The sequence below is a fragment of the Macrobrachium nipponense genome, chromosome 33, assembly GCF_015104395.2.
Source record: "Macrobrachium nipponense isolate FS-2020 chromosome 33, ASM1510439v2, whole genome shotgun sequence".
NCBI lineage: Eukaryota > Metazoa > Arthropoda > Malacostraca > Decapoda > Palaemonidae > Macrobrachium > Macrobrachium nipponense.
Genome location: NC_087219.1, coordinates 53,357,425 through 53,377,424, shown reverse-complemented (window position 1 = coordinate 53,377,424; position 20,000 = coordinate 53,357,425). Strand labels below are relative to the sequence as shown.

Genomic DNA, 20,000 nt, shown 5'->3' with positions numbered 1-20,000 from the left:
AAACTCCTTCTACTAGTGCCACGCCAGATGATTTTAAGGCTAGTAAAGGGTGGTTTGATAACTTCAAGAAGAGAACTGGAATTCACTCTGTAATGAGCCATTTCAGAAAAGTTATGCAAGGAAGGAAAAGGCAACAGTCATTGGATAAGTTTGTGATTAAACGTTCACCAAAAAAACCTAGAAGAGTTGAATCTCCGGAACGAGATCTCCCCGACCTGGATGGGGGAGGGTCTCCTTCCGCACAATAACCTCCTCCCCACCCACCACCCTCCTCTTCTCTTGTCCGTCAAGCCAGAAGTCTCGCCAGTCATAGTAAGTGTTCACTTTACAAACGTTTTTATAGTGTTAGTTTACCATTTTAAATTATATTATTAGATATATTAAGGTTTTTTACACTGACTTTTACATTATCTGTGTAAAATAAGGCAAAATATACATAATATATATTGGTTCGTAGGGGTCGAGAACCAATTAATATTATTCCCATTAAACCTTATGGGGAAATTAGCTCCGAGTCACGAACAATTTCGAACACGACCAAGGTCTAGGAACGGATTGTGTTCGTGAGTCAAGGGTCTACTGTATATATATACAGTGGTACCTCGAGATACGAAATTTATCCGTTCCGAGGCGGCCTTCGTATAATGAGTTTTTCGTATCTTGGAACACATTTTACATGTAAAATGGCTAATCCGTTCCAAGCCCTCCAAAAACACCCCATTAAATTTCATAATAAAGCGAAATTGAACTATAAACAATGAAATACTACAACAATTTGGACCATTCAATACCTAAATTAAGAATAAAAATCCAAAACCTGTAAATAAAGTGTATATTAGTGTACAAGAAATATTATTACTGTAACGTAAAATGTGGAAGCTTACCTTTTGAGTGAGGCTATCTCCGATAGTGGCGGCAGAGGAGGAGGAGGACAAACGGCAGATAACGTACGTACGTACATACACTAAACTTTACGAAAACACATAAAAAATTTAAGGAAAACTATAAAACTAAAATTTACGAAACACCTTAACAAAACTGTAACACTTAACTTACAAAAATCTAGAAATTACGTAAAAAAAATTTAATCTTTTTTTTTATTTTTAATTTTTTTTTTTTACTTTTACGTACTTTTTTTTTTTTTTTTTTTTTTTTTTTTTTACAGAATTTCAACTTCATCACCGCTTTCAACGTTCTGTTTTTTCATCACTTGGTTCTTCCTTTTTGCTTTCAACTTTCTGTTTTTTATCACTTGGTTCTTCCTTTTTGCTTTCAACTTTCTGTTTTTTATCACTTGGTTCTTCCTTTTTGCTTACTCCTGCTAATGCTGAAGGCCTCTTTAAAAAATAACGATCCAAGGAAGATTGCTTCTGCCTACTTTTCACAATGTTCCTGAAACGACTCAGGCAAATGTCATCGAACTGCACAAGCATACGACCTGTGTGAGCCTTTTCGGGCCGTCTTTTTTCGATAAACGATTGCACTTTATGAAAAGCGCCTAGAATATCCTTAATTTCTGCCGTTGTCATAGGCTCCTCCTCCTCTTCCTCGCCGCTGCTAGAGAACTCCTCTTGAACGACGTTAAGTTGCATGGCCTCCAACTCCTGCAGGTCATCCGTCGTAAGCTCCTCTTGGTGCTCCTCGAGAAGGTCGTTGATGTCGTCCTCGTCGACGACCAGCCCCATGGACTTGCCGAGTGCAACGATCTCGTCAAGATCTGGTTCCAAAACAGTTTTGGGATCGTCAACTGTTTCTGACTCTGCAGCACCAGCTTCGCCCACGTCGAATCCCTCGAAGTATCTGGCGGATACGGCATCAGGCCAGAGTTTCCTCCACTAGGAATTCAAGGTTCGCCTCGAAACCTCCTGCCAAGCTAGGTCAATGAGTCAGATGCAAATGACGATGTCAAAATGCTCCTTCCAAAATTGACGCAAGGTGAGGTTTGTGGTATCGGTGATGTCGAAACATCTCTTGAAAAGATGTTTCGTGTACAGCTTCTTAAAGTTCGCTATCACTTGCTGGTCCATGGGCTGGAGGAGAGGGGTGGTGTTGGGCGGAAGAAAAAGAATCTTAACGAAGGAATACTCCGCTAGGATATCTTCCTCGAGGCCAGGAGGGTGGGGAGGGGCATTGTCCAACACCAGCAGACATTTCAGGGGAGGCGCTTCTCTTGCAAAAAAACTCTTCACAGTCGGGCCGAAACACAGATTTACCCACTGGGTGAACAAAAGCCTCGTTACCCAGGCTTTTGCATTAGCCCTCCACATCACTGGAAGCTTCTCCTTCTACACTTTGTGGGCCTTGAAGGCTCGAGGAGTCTCGGAGTGATAAACCAGTAGGGGCTTCACCTTGCAATCCCCACTGCCGTTCGAACAAAGTGCGAGCGTAAGCCTGTCTTTCATAGGGTTATGCCCGGGTAGCTTCTTCTCTTCCTCCGTGATGTATGTCCGATGAGGCATTTTTTTCCAAAAAAGGCCAGGCTCATCACAGTTGAAGACTTGCTGAGAACTGTAGCCTTCCTTGGTCATCATCTCGTCGAACGTTTTTTTAAAGGCTTCGGCCGCTTTCGTCCGAGCTGGCAGCCTCCCCATGACGCACCACCGAATGGATGCCAGTCCATTTACGAAATTTCTCGAACCAGCCATGCGAAGCCTTGAACTCTGGGGTTGGCGTTGAAGTCCCTTCCCCTCCCTCGTCTTCTGCCTGAGCAATCAAATCGCCGAAAATAGCACTGGCCTTGTGAGCAATTGCCATCTCCGTTACTGTATCACCAGCGATTTCTTTGTCTTTTATCCAGATGAAGAGCAGCCATTCCATCTCGTCGTGCACATGGCTCCTCTTGCTGGACAAAATAGTGATGCCCTTCGACTGAGTAGTTGCTTTGATGGCATCCTTCTGTTTAAGGATGGTGCCTATTGTCGACAGATTACGGCCGTATTCCTTTGCCATCACACTCAATCGCATACCAGCTTCGTACTTCTTTATGATCTCCATCTTTGTCTCCAAAGAGAGCATGCGCTTCTTTCCGTGAATTTCAACTTTCTTGGGACCCATGACTACGTTAATTTATGTAAAGTTACACAATATACAGTCTTCGCACAACACGATAATATGTACTGCAACGAAATCACTAACGAATTTACGTTACTAAACGAAATGGTTGGAGCGAACGAATGCCGATTGCGTACGGTAAAGTTTCGGGTGCGGAGTGGCCGAGCTAAGGGACGCCAACACGTACGTATAGAAGATGCATGATGGGAGGGATGCTGTCCAATCAGAGAGAAGGATCTCATGGCTTGGCTAGCATCAGGAACCAATGGGAGAGCAGGAGGATGGTGGCGAGTCTACTATAACTAAGATGGCAGCGTGCGGCACGAGTTTCAAAATTGTTATGGGGTAAATCTCGGACTTTCAGAAACCTTTCGTATCTTGAAAACTTTTCGTATGTAGAGCAGTAAAATTTTTCGCATTGGCTTTCGTAACTTGGATTTTTCGTAAGTTGAGCCTTTCGTATCTCGAGGTACTACTGTATATATATATATATATATATATATATATATATATATATATATATATATATATATATATATATATATATATATAATATATATTATATATATATATATATATATATATATATATATATATATATATATATATATATATATATATATATATATATATATATATATATATATATATATATATATATATATATATATATATATATATATATATATATTATATATAGAGTAACCAATATGCATGTGCTTTTTACACGAGTCTTATGAAGATTCACTTACCTATTGAGATTTATCCTTATTCTATTTTCAGCTTTCTCCATTTTTAAGTAGTTGTACTGCAAATGCATTTCTGCACCGACGCAGACAAAGCAACATGGCAGCCATGACAGCAATGAAAAATCAGTCTCCATCAATTACGCAGTGAATACTTATAGTGCGAGTGCTGCAGCCAACAGACAACCTTTTATCATTATGGTATGACCTGACACACCAAGGATACTATAAACAAATACATTGGGAAAAATTAACCATTATTATGGTCATTATTTCAAACCTCGCTATCCTTTTCATTATGAACTCTCCAATTATCTGCTGGTATTGAAAAATATCATAGAAAACAGTATTATTTGGGAAGGAATGAGAAACACAGCAATACAGACAGTGAGAAAGGGAGGGTGGGAGGGAGGGAGGGGAGGGAGGGGGGAGGGAGGGATAGGGAAGGGATGGGGGGAGAGCAGATGTTCTAATCTGTAAATGACTCCTGCCGATTCATACGACCTTGCCTTTAAAAGTGAAGAGTAAACGCCTCCACTAACACCATTTGACAATGCACTATATATTACCAAAAACTAGCGGGTGGTGTCCTGTACACTGTGTCAAAGTACCATTTCAATCAAATAATGAGTTTGCAAGATATTTGAAATGCATATTAGTCACAATATCAAGACTGATTACGTATCATGACAGATAGCATTATACATAAGTTTATCTTTGTTTTACCTGACCACTGAGCTGATTAACAGCTCTCCTAGGGCTGGCCCAAAGGATGGATATGATTTCCATGGATAGGAACCAATTGGTTACCAAGCAACAGGACCTACAGCTTATTGTTGGATCTGAATCACATTATATCGAGAAATGAATTTCTAATCACTAGAAATAAATTCCTCTGATTCTGCATTGGCAGAGCAGGGAATCGAACTCACGACTACCAAATCAGTAGGAGAGCACGTAACCCACTCGTCTAATGAGGAACTTAGCATTATATATAAAAAACAATAGGACCATCCAACCAAAAAAAGTTTACAGTACATTATACGCATCCTGTCATGGAAAGTCCTACTATTGCAAGGTCATATACCATTCTCATGGTGTTTTCAGTGATTACCTATATACAAGAGGCACCAAACCCTTGGCCAAGAATAAGTCTTCCCTCTTCCTTAATCTGGACAATCATGGCCTGCAGCAAACTCCTCCAGCTAATATTCCAGACTATCCTATTAACGGAATTGGCAACTACAACAATTTATACACTAAGAGTTTCATTAACTTCTCCAGTTCCTCCAGCAAAAGTGGCTTAAAATTGAGTAGCATAGGACAGTCAAGACCAAAGAGGGCAAGAAAAGGTCTTCACATAACCAACTGAGGCATCCGGAGGTAAAGAGGCGATATTGCCAAATCAGCGATTTTGAGTTAGTCCTAGAAAATTACAGATAAATCCATTTTCTGTGATTTCCACATACTGGCCAAGCAATATTGACCCTTAAAACCATTGAACAGAAGGGTGGCAGTCCACAGGTTTTCACATGTATTTCTTGGTTTCATGTTCTCCCTCTGGGAAGTAAAGGGCAAACAAGGTTATGGTGCGCAAGCCAATGAACAGCTCCTTTTCATCCAGCCATGTTTATAGTTTCGTGCTCAACCAACCACAGCCTGCGTAGCGCACCAGCATGGTAGTATTAAATGACCGACACCCGCGTGGAGGAACAAAGTGATTTCTCTTCTATTTTTGCTATTATTTTGGTGGTTTTACATCTAGTGATAGTGAAGTGGAGTACAAAGTCCTTAAGATTACAAGGATGTAAGTGTTTGTAGTAATTATTTGACAATAATCTATGAACCATTCACATTGGGAACCGAGGGAAAATAATGTAAATGTGTGGTATGTTAAAATTGCCAATCTATAAACTCTTAAAAATTTTGTTTTTGGGTTTACAATGAAACGGCTCATAGTGTATTTATGGTGAACAAAGAAGTTTATAAAAATGTAAAAAAAAAAAAAATGGGTTTTCCTATTTTCATAACTGTTTTGCATACTGGGGTACGCAAATTTGATGTGTTATGGTTTTTTTCCAACACAACATCATTGCTTTTTTGTATATGGCTAGGCAAGGGGAGTAAAATACACATAAACACGGATGTAGTAAGTCAAGAGAAATGTCCGGTATCAATAGTTCAACTTTGAACACATTTTACTCAAAATCAGGTTTTGGCGATGTCACCCCTTTATCTCTGAACGGCTCAATTCAGCCACCATATACTGTAGTATATGTAACTTTATAAAAGTGCAGTACTTTTATATATATATAGTACACAGAAATACTGAAAATTCCAGTAAATAATATAGTAGGTATTACTGTAGCATATCAACGTCTTTTACAATGCATACTTGATACTTTTTTCAAATACTTGAGATAATACCAAAATAAATATGCAAAATGTACTATTAAGATCTACCAAGTAAATTCACTTTATCAGTGAATTTAAAGGATTTTGATGATTCAATTATCATTCGCATTACACATATCATCAAAACACTAATATGTAACTGTTCACCATGATAGAAGGAGCTGCAACAAGCTGTGTAACTGAATAATAATGAAAACAAGAAATACAAGGAAATCCAATTACTTTAATTACAGTACAATGGGTTGTGTAGGTTATCGAGCTAAAAAATACTTAGAAGTCGAAAGTACAGGCTTAAGGTATTAATATTTAAATGTTAACATAATTTGGCAAGTATTAATATGTGCCAAAAGATAAATTGTCAGCCTGAGTAAATCTTACCTAATCTAAGGTGTTTTAATTTTTCCTCTGAAGCAACAGCACACAGCTGATAAAAAATGTGATAATTTCTCTCATCTGGTGCCTGTAACAAAGTGAAAATGAAGAATGAATATGAATACTTTAAGATTTATACTAGTGTATTAATACATACTAGCATATAACAATATCTCAAAGCTCTAATACAAAGCCATGACATGTCTCAACTTAAGCCAGTACTACCAAATATCACCAAACTTTTCCTTCCCATAATAATAATAATAAAATTGGGAATTAACAATAATAAGAGAAATTCTCAATTGGGTATTTCTAACTTCAAATGACTTGCATGGTAAAATCTTTCAAGCCAATGGATTACTCTATTTTCTTCTGACTACTTATTCGCATTACTTGCAAAGACCAACTTAAGAGAAAAATTTTCTACCCAACATTACAAGTTTTATACTGTACCTGGAAGACCACTCTTGACTTCTCCAAAAGGTAAGTACGCATGTTTGCACCCAAAATGGAATAATTTTGAGTAAAGTCTAATTCAATATATTTCCCAAATCTTGAACTATTGTCATTTCTTGTTGTTTTAGCATTGCCAATAGCCTGAAAAACAAAATCTTAATGAGAAAAAACCATAATTAACAATGGATCTTAAAAAGCCCCTGGCAAATAATAATTGGTACACAAGTCAATCAACCTCTGAAAATAATTCAAATCGAGTCTCTTTCAAGGCTGATCCCTTTACAGATAAACCTAATGATTTAATATGATACTGTTACTTGCAGCTTGAGATCCTTTACAATCCTTTACACAAGAACTACCAACAATCTACAGAGATCAGATATAGACCCAACATTTGAATGTTACTGCCTCAAGTACTTCTTATGATCACATGGTTTCTTTTATCATCTATGAACTGTAATGAATACTATATGAAGATTATCATCACTATCAAATAGTTTTACAGACCTGCGAGTCAGCATGCCTAATCTCCAAACTCTCTAGAGTGGCCAAAAGAGTTTGCTCTTAGTAAAATAAATGGCAGCTCAAACCATTTTGAATATTGGAAATTCATTTATTTATTTATTATAAAGTAATTTAACAAGACCACCACATCATACTGTGAGATTCTCTGAAAGCTTGCTGTAAGGACTTACTCTTTACTAAAAACTGAATATTCAAGCAAGAAATGTCTAAGAAACTGAATAGCTAAGTAATGTCTAAGAAACTGAATAGCGAGGGGGAGAGACAAAAATAGAAAGGATGATAAAAAAAATAATAAATAGAAACAAATGCAACTGAAGGCCTAATGGTCCCCATGAAGAATCTACAATACTCTCCACAGTGTGCTGAGCAGTGTCTCCAACAGGGTACTTATTAGCTAAACTGAAAATATTAAAGCCTGGAATTGGACTTCTCATAAACATGCATGTCAATGTTAATCTACATTCTGTAAGTGGGTTATATGAATTACTCATCAAATACCAAAGGGCAAACAAAGTTATAATCTAACAATGAGATCATTCTGTTTTAATTTGTAATAACTATTGCATACAACAGGCTATTTATTAGTGATATGGATTTTACAGATGACAACAAAATACTGCCAGGAGTAGCGATATTCTGCCTGCTTACAGTAGTTACAGGTTAGGTTAGCACGGCAGTCCCCAGTTATCAGCAAACTCGTTTATTGGCGACCCAGTTTTATGGGGCTTGTCTAGCACTGAAAATTGCTGATTTTTGAAGCCTTAACGTGCTGATTTCCAGTTATTGGTACCAATAGTAGAGTTATGGCACCGATACTTACCTAACAGAGATGCCAATAACTGGTTATTGGCACCATAAATTGCCAATTTTTGATTATCCGCAATTTTTGCTTATCATCAACCAGGGACTGCCTACTGTATTAGAAGCTTCAATTCCCTAAATGTCTATGTATACATGGATTCAACATGTTTCATCATTTACTTCAGCTTCATGTAATTTGTTGAATAGAAATTAAGCCTTTTACCCAAAAGTTACAAAGGCTTTTAGGGCATCCATTCACCCCTTTATAGATTGTCTGGCTACACCCACAATGGGTAAAGCCTCAGGCTAACAGCTTATACCAGCATATAAGATTTATGGTTTTACCTATACGTAGTACTACAAAGAAATTAAGTCTTCTAAAATAAGAATTTGAACTTATCTAATCTCTCTCTGGTTGGTGGCTAGTTTTGAATGCCAAAACTAAAGCTGTCCTTAAGAAATAGTAGTATTGCCTTTCTTATTCAAATCACAGTAAGACACCAAAATTAAGCAGTATAAATCAATATCTTTTTTGTGAAGTAATAAAAGCCATTAACCTATTTAGACATACAAAAAGACATTAAATATAAGCAACCAGCTATTACATATGAGATTTTATTTGGTCACTTTTATTCAATCAAAATAATCACGCTGACAGTTAAATTTCAATAGCGCATGTTATACTCTGAAGGAAGGTAAATAGTTATTCATTGACCAAAAATATGAATGAGCTAAATACCCACAAGTAAATCAGTTTTAAAACTCACTTCCATGATAGGATTAGATGCTAAGATTTTCTTCTCTACATGAGTTTCTGAATCTGCTGCCCCCCCAACACTAGCAAAATATCTCATGGCATATTTTGCCGAGACTGTTTTTCCAGCACCTGATTCTCCTGAGACAATAATGCTTTGGTCCTTGTTCTCCCTGTAAAGATACAGTGCAGTAATTAAGTTTTCTAAGTTTCATGACATTTAAGCTAATTATTTAGTGGCCAAATTTCACAGTACACATACCTAAATACAGCAAAGCATTGTTATTTTTATATATAATGCTCTATACATGCTTATACTACCATAGATTGCTTATAATTAATAGCAACATTTTAGTATTTCTGTAACACTATGACATTCAGCACAGTCATTAGAATGTAAGCAAAAAAATTCAGGCACAGTTTGCTTGAACTTCTGTGGACTGTTTGCCGACTTTAACAAAACAAAATTGTATGTAAAGGTACCTACCTTTCCATCTGGGTAAATGCTTCCTCAGCCACTGCAAAGATGTGTGGGTCAAGATCACCCATGTTGTGACCCCTATAAGCAGATATTGTATCCGGACCATAGATGGGAAGTTCATCATAGGGGTTGATGGCCACAAGCACAATTCCTTATTAAACAAAGCCAAAGTAAGAATTGCTTGGATACACAATAGAAATACAGGGCATTTTGAAAGAACTTGCTCTGCAACAAGCTAAAAGGATTTATTTCTATAAAGGGCATTTTCAAAAATAGCAATTCACACCCTGAGGACCTCAAAATTATTTTAGCATAAATATGAAATATTTCCTTCTGCTGGTACAGTCTCCAAGCAGTATACTACGTCATGTCAAATCAATATCCAAGAAGTCTCATTTTAAATCTGCACAGTATTACTGTACCATAGTTCCTGAATATGTATTTAATTCTTCTAAAAGCCACAGCTATAAGAAAAAGCATAGTGTACAAATGATTGATAAAATTAAGGATACTGGGGCTTCTCTCTTGACTTCAATGAACTAAGCATACAAAATCCTAGCTCCCTATATTGCAAACTAGAAGAAACTGGTTTGTCTTGTCTAAGCATTGACTGATTACAGTTTCAAAATTCTACCTACATCAGTCTACTCCATGAAATTTTGCACTGTTGACCAAGTTGGTATGGGTCCCTAGTAATAATCAATTATATAATGGTGATACACATTTTTTTCAGAATTCTTGCTTCCATTTATTCTGTGTTTCAAAATATGGGGTTCGCTATAACGGACCATACTTGTAAGAGGAAATGGAGATACCCCCAAGGCAAACTTTGTGACTGTCAGCAAATACTTATAATGTATACTACTTAGAATATAAATTTTAATATAATACATATTCAAAGCATCTTTTCAATGTTATTCTTAAAATATCAAAACTGAGGTTAGTCACACCAATTTTATAAAAAAATTTATGATAAATTTGTTTTTGTTGAAGCAAACAGGAAAATTGTACGGCACATAGGTATTTTGGATAAGTACTGATGATCAAGCTAATACTAATTTTTGGACAAAACTATCAATATAAGGTTCCTATCATCTCTTATTTCCACCTCTTTTTCAAAACTTAATCACTAATTTCAAATGACTTAAATATAGGAACCATGAACCTTTTATTGACTTATTACATGATATTCCAAAACTAAAAACTCTGTAATCTTGCTATAAGCAAGAAATAAGATACATACCACAATACGTGTAGATGGCATTGTGATTGCAGAATCGTACTTGAAGATTGTAAAGGACAGCTGGCTCATGAAGGTATGAGAGCGACGTTAGATCATTCTCTCCAAGTAAGATGTCAGGATTTCTCAATGGAGGTAAATCTTCATCACTTTTGACCTTAAACTCTTCAGTCTGTGAATATTCATCAAACATTTTAAGTCTCTCGATAAGAAATTTGAAAGCTTACACTCTTGACCAATTTCAAACTAAATCACTGATATTAAGTGGTAATCCTATCACTTTATTTCTTGATAAGCACAAAAACTAAGAAATATTAATTACTAACAAATAAAAAATATTTGAGATATATTTAAGCACCTTATCTACAAAATACTTTGTCCAGATGATTACATTCAAGCCTGAATTTTTATGTAAAAAATACAAGTTTGAAAATTCCATAGAATATTTTTTAATTTCTAAGGAAAGGCAGATATTAACCATTTAAACAGGAGTACAATACTAATTCAACTTGAAACAGTAGATTATACATTATAAATTCAAAGTACAATAAGGTCATAATAAATCTTACTTACATCACCACCAAAATACCAGTTTAATACTAATCTTTAAAAAAATAAAATATGCTAAAGTAATTTCCAACCCATACACATCACTGGAAGGCAAAACAACTTCATTAACCATCTCTTACAAAAAAAAAAACCATTGGAAAGCAACTCATTCAATGTTAATAAGAGGAAGTTTATCCAAGCATGAGAAGCCTAAGGAAGACATAAATACAATTTAAAATAATATGACAAATGTGCAATTCCAAACCACTTGGTGTTGGCAAGCCCCTGATTACTACATGAAGGGTGCATAACTCTTTTTTCAAAGCTTGTAAAATGGTAACTTGGAAATAATGTTAAATGAATGACAGACTTGTCTGAAGTAAGCGTGAGGGAGCTTCTTATTTCCAGACCCTTATTAATAGGTAACCACCTGCCCTGCCTATACTGTACAATTAAGGAACGCCAGAATATCACATGCATACTGGTAAGTCATCATACCTAATAAAAATGCACACATGAAATATCAACTAGTAATATACTACATTAATGAAAATTTATGTGCAGTCAGAAAAACTGCACAAAAATCAAGTCACACAAAACTATAGCATACCCCCAACATGTAACCTAACAAAATTTCTAAGAAACAATGAGAAATACAAAACTTTAACGTATGTATTATGATTCTGAACCTCTTGATATCAAAGAATCATTACCTCAATAATGGTTTCCTCTTACTGACTAAGTAGCAATGATAATATAACCCTTTCCATATGCTTCTTGGGGGTCAACAATAACCCAACATTGGCACATTAGTAAGCATCAAAATAGCAAGTAGGTATGGATTCATTTGCAAGACTTTAAGAAGTTTCTAGAATTTTTGTCTCAAAATAAACATAACAGTGTCAAGTGAAAGACTGACAAATTATTAATAACTTCCCTAATTTTACTTACTTATTTACTTACAAGACAAATTAGTTACCTGCTAAGATGTTCTGCAACTGACTAGCATCATTAAACCCTATCCTTCTAGAGCAAGAGCCAGGTTGGATATTAATCACATTTTTACTTGAGCACTGGACACGGATTTGAAATTTTGAAGCCATGAATGAGTTGCAAAGCAATTTAGGATTATTCCCATTTGTTATGGTACTGAGTGTTGGCAATGAAGATGTTCCACCTTCTTCACTTACAAGAGTTGCTGATACTTACACGTTGGATCCCCTAGTTGAGCCAAGTGGACAGAGTGGCAGATGACGAGTGTTCACACAAACACATTATTTTCAAAGGATGATGGAAAATAAGAAGGAGCCATTACAGGGTGGAATAATAAACCAGGCCAGAAAAGGTATGAAGTATCTTGGTTATTTCAAATGAGAGAAAGTACTAATATAAACACCTAAAATTAGCTTTCAATAAAGGTTAGGGAAGAAAGCATTAGAAATTTAGCCATGTACGCATTTATAAAATGCAAAATAAATTCAGTATATTTGGATTAACCTTTAGAAAATGTCAGGTGCTTTACTGAGAAATAGAGCTTTGTTAAATTCATAAGCATCAATTATAAAACTAGCACTTACTAACACAGCAACAGGAGAAGAGCTGAAGGACAACAATATTGTTGCAAGCTATTTACACTTAAGAAAAATCTTTTTCCTCACTGAATAAAATAAAATTAATCTTACACTTTCAAATTAACTAGAACACTTTATAATGACATGCCTATACATAATCAGAATAAAATTCTATCATCTATTATTTCACTAAGTCATAACTCACAACTTACACTCAACCTATATGATTATCAATTTTGCATCCAGTAACTACCAAAAGATCAGGTATAGTATTTTCACAAAATACTAATTTAAAACCCAACAATTCGCCATAAGATAATCTATGTTTCCCTACTGTTATGTTTACCAAATATACTCTGACACAAAGGCATTAATTGATAGAGAAACCTAAAAAAAAAAACTACTGTATAAAAGACAAACTCCATTCTCATATCTGAGAGAGAGAGAGAGAGAGAGAGAGAGAGAGAGAGAGAGAGAAGAGAGATGAGAGGAGAGAGATGAGGAGAGAGAGAGAGAGAGAGAGAGAGAGAGAGAGGTGTTGCAAGGAGTTACAAGAATTAGGATGTCTCAAAGAATTATTGGTCCATCCAGGGAGACATCATGTTCTCACTTATCTCTAGGAACAGGGTTTACAATTCATTTACAGTGTTCTAATGATCTTGTCTAGCTTTCTTTTGAACTCTGGTGGCAGTATTCCATGTTCCCACAATGGGATGTGTTGTATCTCTTCAGTTCTAGTTTCCATCCATTACATCTTATCTAATTTTTGTTTAATGTGAAAAGGTTACTGTCTACTTTTGTTATGCTTTTCGGTATTTTGAATGTCTCTATTATTTGTCCTCGCAATCGTTGTGTTCCTAAGTTATACATGTTCAGACTCTCTAGTCATCTCTGGTAACCTATTCGCCTGATGGATGAAATTAACTTTGTGGCTCTTGCTTGTATCACTTCTAGTGTATTCAAGTCATTCTTAAGAGTTGGTGACCAAAACTGCACTGCATATTCATGAAGTGGTCTAACTATTGATGTGTAGAGCTGCAGCACCGTTTCCTTTTTTCTGTATTTGAACTGCCTCTTTATGTATCCCACTAGTTTCTATGCCTTCTTCTAAGCTTTGATAAATTGTTTCGTGGATTTCAAGTCCTTGGTAATAATGACTCTAAGGTCCTCTTCTTGTTCAGCACTATTTATGTCATTCCCAAGCAGCATATAGTTTGCATGAAGGTTGTTTGTTACTATTTGTAAAACTTTACATTTATCCAGGTTAAAAGGCATTTGCCATATTTTTTACCAGTCTCCTATTTCCTTTAGATCGTTTCTTAAAATTTCCACTGTATCTGGGCCTGCTGCATTTATACCTAGTCTGGTGTCATCTGCAAATTCGGCTATCCTGTTAGTTAAGCCTACGTCAATGTCACTAATGTAAATCAAAAACAAGAGCAGGCCAAGGACAGAACCCTGAGAAACTACACTTGTCACTTCTGCCCAGTCTGATTCTTCACCATTTATTACGACTCTGTTTCCTATTAGTTATTAGCCAGTCTTTGATCCAGTCTGCTATTTCTCCTTTTGTCATTAGTTTCTTGTGTGGAACTTTGTCAAAGGCCTTTTGGAAATCTAAGAGTACTACAGTGGGGCCCCCTTATTTGTGTTCTCCAGATTCGCAGACTTTCACATTCGTAGATTTCTCTATGGATCATATCTACCCATTATTCGTGGGAAATTCACAGATTCGCAGTATTTTTCTGAGAAATAGCCACAAATTCTTGGGTTTCTTTTATAATTTTCATCATTAAATGCACTTTTTGTGATAAAACTATTAAAAAAAACCAAGTATAAACATTTTTATTGGTTTTTTCTTGAGTTTTAACTAATAAAATTGGTCCTTTTAATAGTTTTTACAAGGTTCCAACTATTCGCGAGTTCTAGCTATTCACAAGAGTGTCTGGTACGCATCCCCCGCAAATATGGGGGGACCGCTGTATATCTATTGTTCTAATACTGTTGTAAATACTAAGCATTTTATGAAAAAACTCCATTAGGTTTCTATCAATGTGATCCACAATTTGATCTGCAATTATGGACTAAAAAATCTTGCAAGGAACTGATGTTAGTCAGATTGGTTGGTAATTTTCTGCCTCTTCTGTTGGACCTTTTTTGTAAACTGGGGGCACATTACCTAGTTTCCATCCTTTTTGTGCCTTTCGTTGTCTTGCAGTTTTCCTATAGAGTTTATATAATTGAGGAACTATTTCCTTTTTGAGCTCTTTAATTATTCTTGGATGAATTGCAGCCAGGCCAGGAGATTTGAACTTTTTTAGTTTTCCTATTTTTTTTAATATCCTCTTTTGTAAATATTATTTTGCCCAGTGGTTCTGCCCCTTCATATTCAATAGCTGGTTCAGGTATTGAGTTAGCATCTTCAATTGTGAAAACAGTACGTATTTATTCAGTTTTTTATTCAGTACCCCTGTTTTTCAAGAGAGTTCACCAGGTTTCCTCTACTGTCTCTTCAGGGACCTATGTTAATTTTTATTAGTTTCCTACTATTAATATGTGCAAAGAATTCTTTTGGGCTTTCTTTACAAACTGATGCAACTCTCTTATACGTATAGTACTCATTTATCTTTGCATTTCGTACTAATTTGTCCACCATTCTAGAGTTCTATATGCCTGCTTGTTTCTTCTGGTGTTGGGAGTGGGTTCACTGATTTGTGAAAACTGTCTCTTTCTCTTATTTTATTTCTAATTTCTCTGTTGAACCACTTAGGCTGAGGGTTGCCATTTGCTAGTGTTTGCTTTAATGGTACAGTACACCTAGAGTGTTTTCTGTGTATTCTTCTAGAAAAGCTTCCCAGTACTTATCTATGTCTGTGTTCTTGTTGTACTCTAGATTTTTAACATACTCCTTTAGTTTTTTTTTTTAGGTCTTCTCTACAGTAGCTTAATCTCTTTAGTATCTTCTCTCTTCTCTCTTTATGTTGAATACTGATAAGAAATGTAATAATTTTATGGTCACTTTTGCCTAGATTTAAAACCTACTGAAAGGTCAGATGAGAGAGAGATAGAGTTATTTAATACTCATGAAACAACACATATTCATTTTCATGAAACCACAATTAGGTTCCAGGTTCCTTTGGCCCTTCAAATGCACTCTCATTAAGGAACTTCAACTACTTAGACCTATAGATATCAGACAGAGTAAGCCTAAACTTTTCAAACAGTACATTTATTTACAAATAAACACAAGTCTCCAAACCTACAAGTTTTATTGTAATAGAGAAAAGTTTATATCTGTAATGAGGGTAAATTTCTCATAACTTAAGAGTTTCCAATTGATAAAAGTAATTCAAATATATAGCTTTCATTAAAAAATAAGATTTTGCCTCAAAACCCATGGCTGGATTCAACAGATCCCAAAATGAATGTTCAAAAACTGAATATGAATAACTTTCATGCGTAACTAAGAAACTGTAGACTTAGCTTGAAAATTTTCCCTGTTGGTAAAAACATTAAACACAATTCATCCCTGAAGATGAAGGTCTTGGACTTCTCATTACTACATTCTAGTCTCAAAACTGAAAATATAAATTCAACTTCATGACAAGCACAGAGTATATCTCAAGCTCCAAGAATACCTTAGAAGAAAAATAAAAATCTTTTCTTTAACTTTTCACCTACACACTGAAGAGCAAAAGATGAACTTCAATCTCTCAAACCTATGAATTTCATTGTTAATACTGAAGACTAACTTTAATAATTCTTTGTAATATGATAAATGAAGGCAGTCCCCAGCTTACGACAGGGGTTCCATTCTGGGGACGCGTAAGTTGAAAATCGCCGTAAGCCGGAAAATCATTAAAAATCTTAAGAACACCTTACTTTTAATGCTTTTGGCTACATTAGAAACTATGTAAACTGCATTTTTATTGCATTTTTCATCAAAAAACCTTCAAATATTGGTTATTTGGGATTTTTGGAGTCATTTCTTCCACCAGAGTGCCACCGTAACCCTAGAATATGTGTCGTAAACCTGGAAATAATTTGTGGTGAGTATCACTGAAAAGCAGCGTAAACTCAGATCATCATAAGCCGAACCCATCATAAGCCGGGGACTGCCTGTATATGTAATGCATACACTGAAAATCTTTAACATTATATACAAATGCTAACTTTAAATACGTATTCTTCACAACACTACAAATACAGGCATTCCTGGCTTACAGCAGTTTTGGTTTACGACGTTCCGAGGTTACAACGCTTTCCAATTGTATATTCATCAGAAATTATTTCCAGATTTACAACGCATGGTCTAGGGTTGTGACACTTACGACGCCAATCTGAGGGAAGAAATAAGACTCCAAAAGGGAAAATAATCAATATTTGAAGTTTTTTTTTATGAAATATGCAATAAAAATGCAGTATACATAGTTTGTAATACAGCCAAAAGTATGGTTTTCTTAGGATGTTTGACGATTTATGACCCTGTTCCGGCTTACGACACGTCTCAAGAACGGAATCCCCGTCGTAAACTGGGCACTGCCTGTATAAGTCCCTAACATTCTCTATCTTAAAGTTTTCACCATAAACTACTAACATCAAAGACTTGTGGCTAAAAACACCATTGCAAGCCAAGCAAGAAACTTTGTGAGCTAGAGGACAACTAATTTTTCTATGAAAACTAGCATTATTCTAGAAGAAATAGCAAAAACCTGAAAAGATATCCAAATAGATTAATTAATTACCTGTGCGTCCTCATAGATGACAGCAACAACATTGTCCTTGTAGTCCTTTGTGAGCTCGGCGAATCGCCACACCTGCTCAGGGTCGGGGATCCAAACACGGGCACCCTGTCAATTTGCAGAAAAATAAAATCGTGAATTTCTGGGGAAAAAAAATCCCTGAATTTTTGGATGAACTTTGTGAATTCACTGGGAAAGACATCTGAACTTTAAAGATGACTGACAATATCCTTTTAATTTACTAGAAAATAAAAATCATGTTTTATACTAGAAAAGCGGATAGCAGGATCCTTTTCACCGGGCGACACAGGTCTCTCCCCAGAAATAGATTTTTCCTTCATCAAAATCCTTTTTTAAGTCACACATGAAATCCAGACAAATTATTTCAAATATTCTTTTTAACCATGCTGTTTCCAGGAAATTTTAGGTGTTTAAAAAATTCCCATATCACACAAAGAACATAAAAAATATATTTTTTTTAAATTATGCTATTTGAAGGAAACTCTTGGTGTGTTTAAAGAAAAATCCCCATATTAAACAAAGAACATAAATTCAAAAGCAGTTCAGTATGAAGTCCTGTTACAGTATTTCAAAAAAAAAACCTTATGAATTATGTACTTGAGAAGAGCTGTAACCCCACAAAGTTTAGTATTCTAATATAATCAAACAGAATGCACTGAGATTTCGAAAATTATAAATCCTATGTAGTGTAAGAAAACATCCCATAATTTATAGGAACATGACCAGTGAATCTGATGGACTAACTGTGGTTTTATAAGAAATATCCTTTTATGCTATAAAAAATATGTAATGTGAATATATTTTCAATAGCCAATAATTTTTAAAATGCTAATGTCAGTGAATTATAATAAGATTAAAGTAATTTGCAGAAAAGAATCCTACAAATCAGATGAAAAAGTTTCAAGAATAAAATGAAAATAAGTTCACATTTAAACAGAACAGCATACATATAGAAAAATCTAAAACCTACTAATGACTAGACATAATATAAAAATAGTAATTTGGACACAGCAAAACTACTCCAAGGCTGAGCTCTTCCCCTCTGGCCTCAAAGGATCACCTTGTCCGTGACTTCACTCTGGACATCATCAGAGGTGAATTACAGTCTAAAAATTGTGGCATGGCCAAAGTTAAATCCCTATTAAAACTGACAACTGAGCACCGACTTGATCCTGACCTCATTCTGCACCGTGTATTATTGGCTAGGCTTGATTCAAACATGACCTTCAACCCTGAAGTATGACCATGATCTTGACATCACTCTGAACATCAACTGATGTATGACTGCCAAACATGAAGTCTAACTTATTACTCTTCACAAGTTATGGCCAACGTTAAATTTGAATGCGACCTTTGACCTCAAAATACAACCTTGACTCCTTTGTACATAGGTTTTATCAATGAAATGTGTTCGCCTATCAGAAAGCCTATTTCATAAAACTCAGAAGTAAAGGTTAAGGTTAACGTTAAATTATACATTTGACCTATAAAGTGGCAGTAAGAAGCATAATTCTCAAGTGGCAACCTACCACTTATTATTTGCTCTTTTCTTTTCCTGTTTATGGTCTTACAAGGGTTTTATTGCAAGGACCTATTGATTAAATTAGGGTAAATTTCAGCAGCCCTCTGAAAATCTGTAACAATTTGCATACATACACACACACACACAATATATATATATATATATATATATATATATATATATATATATATATATATATATATATAGTGGACCCCCCTATTCGCGTTCTCCAGATTCGCGGACTCACACATTCGCGGATTTCTCTCGGGAACGTTCCCCTGCATTATTCGCGGAAAATTCGCTCATTCGCGGTATTTTTCTATGATAAATATCCACAAATTCCTGGTTTTTTTGATGAATTTCATCATAAAATGCACTTTTCGTGATAAAACTATTAAAAACCCATGTAGGAACATTTTTATTTAGTGGGTTTTTCTTGAGTTTTATCTAATAAAATAGGCTGTTTTTAGCATTTTTATAGGGTTCCAAACATTCGCGGATTCTAACTATTCACGGGGGGGTCTGGTACGCATCCCCCGCGAATACGGGGGGACCACTGTATATACATATATATTAACTAAATGGCATTACCATAGATGATGTGTATAAATACACATCATATATATATTATATAATATTAATATATATATATTATATTATATATAATATATATAATATATATATAATATATAATAAAATATATATATATTATATTATGTGCGCCTGTGTGTGTGTATTTATACACACATATGTA

The 20,000-nt window shown here is 35.3% G+C and overlaps 1 protein-coding gene across 8 annotated transcripts in view; it reads right to left on the bottom strand.

The window, feature by feature from the left end:
- LOC135203197 (unconventional myosin-Va-like) overlaps positions 1-20,000 on the bottom strand; it is a 354,286-nt gene that overhangs the window by 219,658 nt on the left and 114,628 nt on the right. For 5 of the 8 annotated variants that reach the window (XM_064232942.1, XM_064232938.1, XM_064232940.1 and 2 more), the window contains exons 2-8: positions 17,707-17,811; positions 12,600-12,611; positions 10,845-11,013; positions 9,608-9,752; positions 9,134-9,293; positions 7,038-7,181; positions 6,591-6,672 (exon numbers count right to left, since the gene is read on the bottom strand). In XM_064232942.1, the coding sequence (XP_064089012.1) occupies positions 6,591-6,672; positions 7,038-7,181; positions 9,134-9,293; positions 9,608-9,752; positions 10,845-11,013; positions 12,600-12,611; positions 17,707-17,811 (817 nt within the window). The remainder of the gene's footprint in view (positions 1-6,590; positions 6,673-7,037; positions 7,182-9,133; positions 9,294-9,607; positions 9,753-10,844; positions 11,014-12,599; positions 12,612-17,706; positions 17,812-20,000) is intronic. The other 3 variants (XM_064232943.1, XM_064232939.1, XM_064232946.1) reach the window with 1 other exon arrangement.